At 52.1% G+C, this 2,827-nt stretch overlaps 1 protein-coding gene across 1 annotated transcript; it reads left to right on the forward strand.

Annotated features, from left to right (window-relative positions):
• Positions 1 to 656: 656 nt before the first annotated feature.
• Positions 657 to 2,508, forward strand: LOC136471270 (uncharacterized). Its single transcript, XM_066469001.1, has 2 exons — positions 657 to 933; positions 1,844 to 2,508. Exons 1-2 carry the CDS (start codon positions 840 to 842, stop codon positions 2,056 to 2,058), a joined length of 309 nt encoding a protein of 102 aa, XP_066325098.1. The 5' UTR covers positions 657 to 839; the 3' UTR covers positions 2,059 to 2,508.
• The last annotated feature ends 319 nt before the right edge of the window (positions 2,509 to 2,827 follow it).

Genomic DNA, 2,827 nt, shown 5'->3' on the forward strand with positions numbered 1-2,827 from the left:
TAGATATTATGGGGAAAAAAGAACTAAAATAGAAAAGGGCACACCTTGGATGGCAACGTCGATGATCCACGATCTTGATTGGCCAAGACGGTTGCAGCTGTGGCTTGCCGTTGACGCGCCACCGCGGGTTTTCACCTTAGATCATCTCCGTTGTCCGTGCAGCGACGAGGGACGGCGTCGGCGGGGTAGGCGTGATCATGATGGACATCCTTGCTCGATGCACGACTGCAGCAATCTAGCGAGGAGGACGCGATCAGGCAAAAGCACGCGATCGGTGCTTCCTTGAAGAAGAATGGGCGCGGTGGCCTCCGATCAGTGAGGAGCGTCGGCGAGCGAGGGGATCAGGGAAGAGCACGCGATCGGCGAGGGGCACGGAGGAGAGGGTCGCGATGGTGTGGGAGCGTGATTGGAGGACTCGATCTCGCAATTTGAAGGAAGCGTGATTGGAGGACCGCGAGGATTGCGAGAGAGATGACGGATGATGCCAGGGAGACACCTAGCGGGGGATGAGTCGAGCGCGTGCCGGGGGATGCATGGGACCGAGCGGCTTTAAGGTCGTACCTGTGGACGGAATAGTTACGAATGTTTTAGTTATAGAGATATAAATATAATATATATACACACAACACAATACGATGGCCCATCACATTGGCATTAGCAGTCGGTGAGAAACAGGCAACTAGGCAAGCAGCGCGAGACGACATCCTAGCTAGCTCGAGGAGCACGCACAGCCGTTGTCCGGAGCCACGGCGAGGCTGGGAGACCGTGCCCGGCGGCCAGCGGAGCCGCCGCGCGGACCAGGCGGCGGCGGGGCGTCCAGGGCCGCCGGGACGCGCGTCATGGCGTGGTGGCGCGCGCGGGTCGTCGCGCCGGCGCGGCGCGCCTGGCTCGCCGTCGTCGCCGCGCGCGTGCGCCGCCGCAAGGGCCGCACTGGTAAGCAGCCTTTTTCTTCTCGCGCTCGGCAACCGCCGCCTCCTCCTCTAATTCTCGGCTGATTCAGTTGGCTCGCCGGACGGCAGCTAGTAGAGCATCGCATCGCTTCTTGGGCCTGCATTCCTCGGCCGATCTTAAGCGATCGAACTAGCAAATGAGCAGGAACAGCTCATGATTCAGTTGGTTCGCCTTGTGTAGTTGTTAGTTTCTACATATATTTTTTTCTGTTCTGATTAGTTCGCTGAAATTAGTTCTATATATATACACGACAATCTTGAAGCACATGAATTTCCAATGTTGCATAAACTCCTAGTATGTGCGTGGTATGATCTAGCTAGCGTCTCAGCATTTTGATTCTCACAAGAATCTGATGAACACCAAACAGTGTCAACAGAAGTGGCCATACATACATTCGCAGTAGAGGAAACAGGGGCGGACACTACCACGCCACCTTGTGTGGTCTTGTGCTCCTAGCGCCTTTGCTTTCAACGGTTTGTTTGGATACACATGGGCAACTTTTGCCAATTGATTTGTACGGAGTATACTGCCATATGGCATTCTGCTTTTTTTTAAAAATCTTTGTTCAACATCCTGGCATATATGGCATAAAAGAGGCATATGGCATTCTCCTTTACTGCCGCCCGCAGGATCATTTTTTTAAAGAACTTTCTTCCTCCACTAATGTCTTACAAAACTGCGCCCTAGATACATTCACGAATACTTGTCACCGTTGATGCGGCTTGACACGGTTAATTCACTCCAAATCTCTGATCCCCATGAACAGTGACCATCATGTGGTTTGCAGACAGACAAATTGTATCACCAGCTTGCTACGTAGAGTACTCCATATATAACACTAACAGTTCCTCGTTGAAATGGGCCGCGTCTTGGCACGTTGGCTGCAATGCAGAGCGCGCAGCAGGAATCGTGGACCTCCACAGGGACGTGGAGACCTGCGGGTACCACGACGTCCAGGTGATGTGGGACATGCTGGGCCTGGACACCGGGCCGCCTAGCAGCGCGCCGGAGCGCCGGAAGCGGTCGCCGTTCTGGACCTGGACGCCGTCGTTCTTGCACTTCGGATCGTCGCGCCGCACCGGCACGGGCACGGCCGCCGCGCGGTGAGGCGCGCGCGCGCTCGCCGGCGCGGCACCGACGCACCACCGTGCGCGATAGACGATGACTAGGCAATGTCTGTGTCTCTGTGGTGTCGGTGAAAAGCTCCACTGCTGCGACCTGTGGGGGGCCTCTGGGGCATACTATCAGTTTAATTTGACTAGGAAATGGTGCTGGTGTGTGCGCTATGCACTAGTACGTGCACGGTGCACCTTTTACTGCGCATTGTAGAGAGAAGAGAAAAAGAAAACGTACATAAAAAATCAGCTCTAATTTCCCATGTTTAGGGTACATAAAAAATCAGCTCTAATTTCCCATGTTTAGGGTGTGTTTAGTTCCCAAAAAGTTTCCAAAAAAGTGTTACAGTAGTCATCACATCGAATCTTGCGATACGTGCATGGAGCATTAAATGTAGACGAAAAAAAAACTAATTGCACAGTTTGATTGGAAATCGCGAGACGAACGTTTTGAGCCTAATTAGTCCATGATTAAACAATAATTGTCAAATAAAAATGAAAGTGTTACAGTAGCCAAATTCCTAAATTTCGCGAACTAAACACAGCCTTATTTTGTTTAAATTTCGCGAACTAAACACAGCCTTTGTGTTTGTCCTTCTGTGGCATGATGACTGGTCGAGGCACAAACATGGCGACATGTCAGCAAAGTGCAAATGGAGGAGCATTCTTTTCAGAACTGGACCTGACCTGACTGCAAAGTTTGATGTGAGGCAGAACTCTGTGCCAACACGATCCCCTAGTCTGTAGTGATCTAGTACTAG

Source organism: Miscanthus floridulus, chromosome 8, assembly GCF_019320115.1.
Source record: "Miscanthus floridulus cultivar M001 chromosome 8, ASM1932011v1, whole genome shotgun sequence".
In the NCBI taxonomy this organism is placed as follows: domain Eukaryota; kingdom Viridiplantae; phylum Streptophyta; class Magnoliopsida; order Poales; family Poaceae; genus Miscanthus; species Miscanthus floridulus.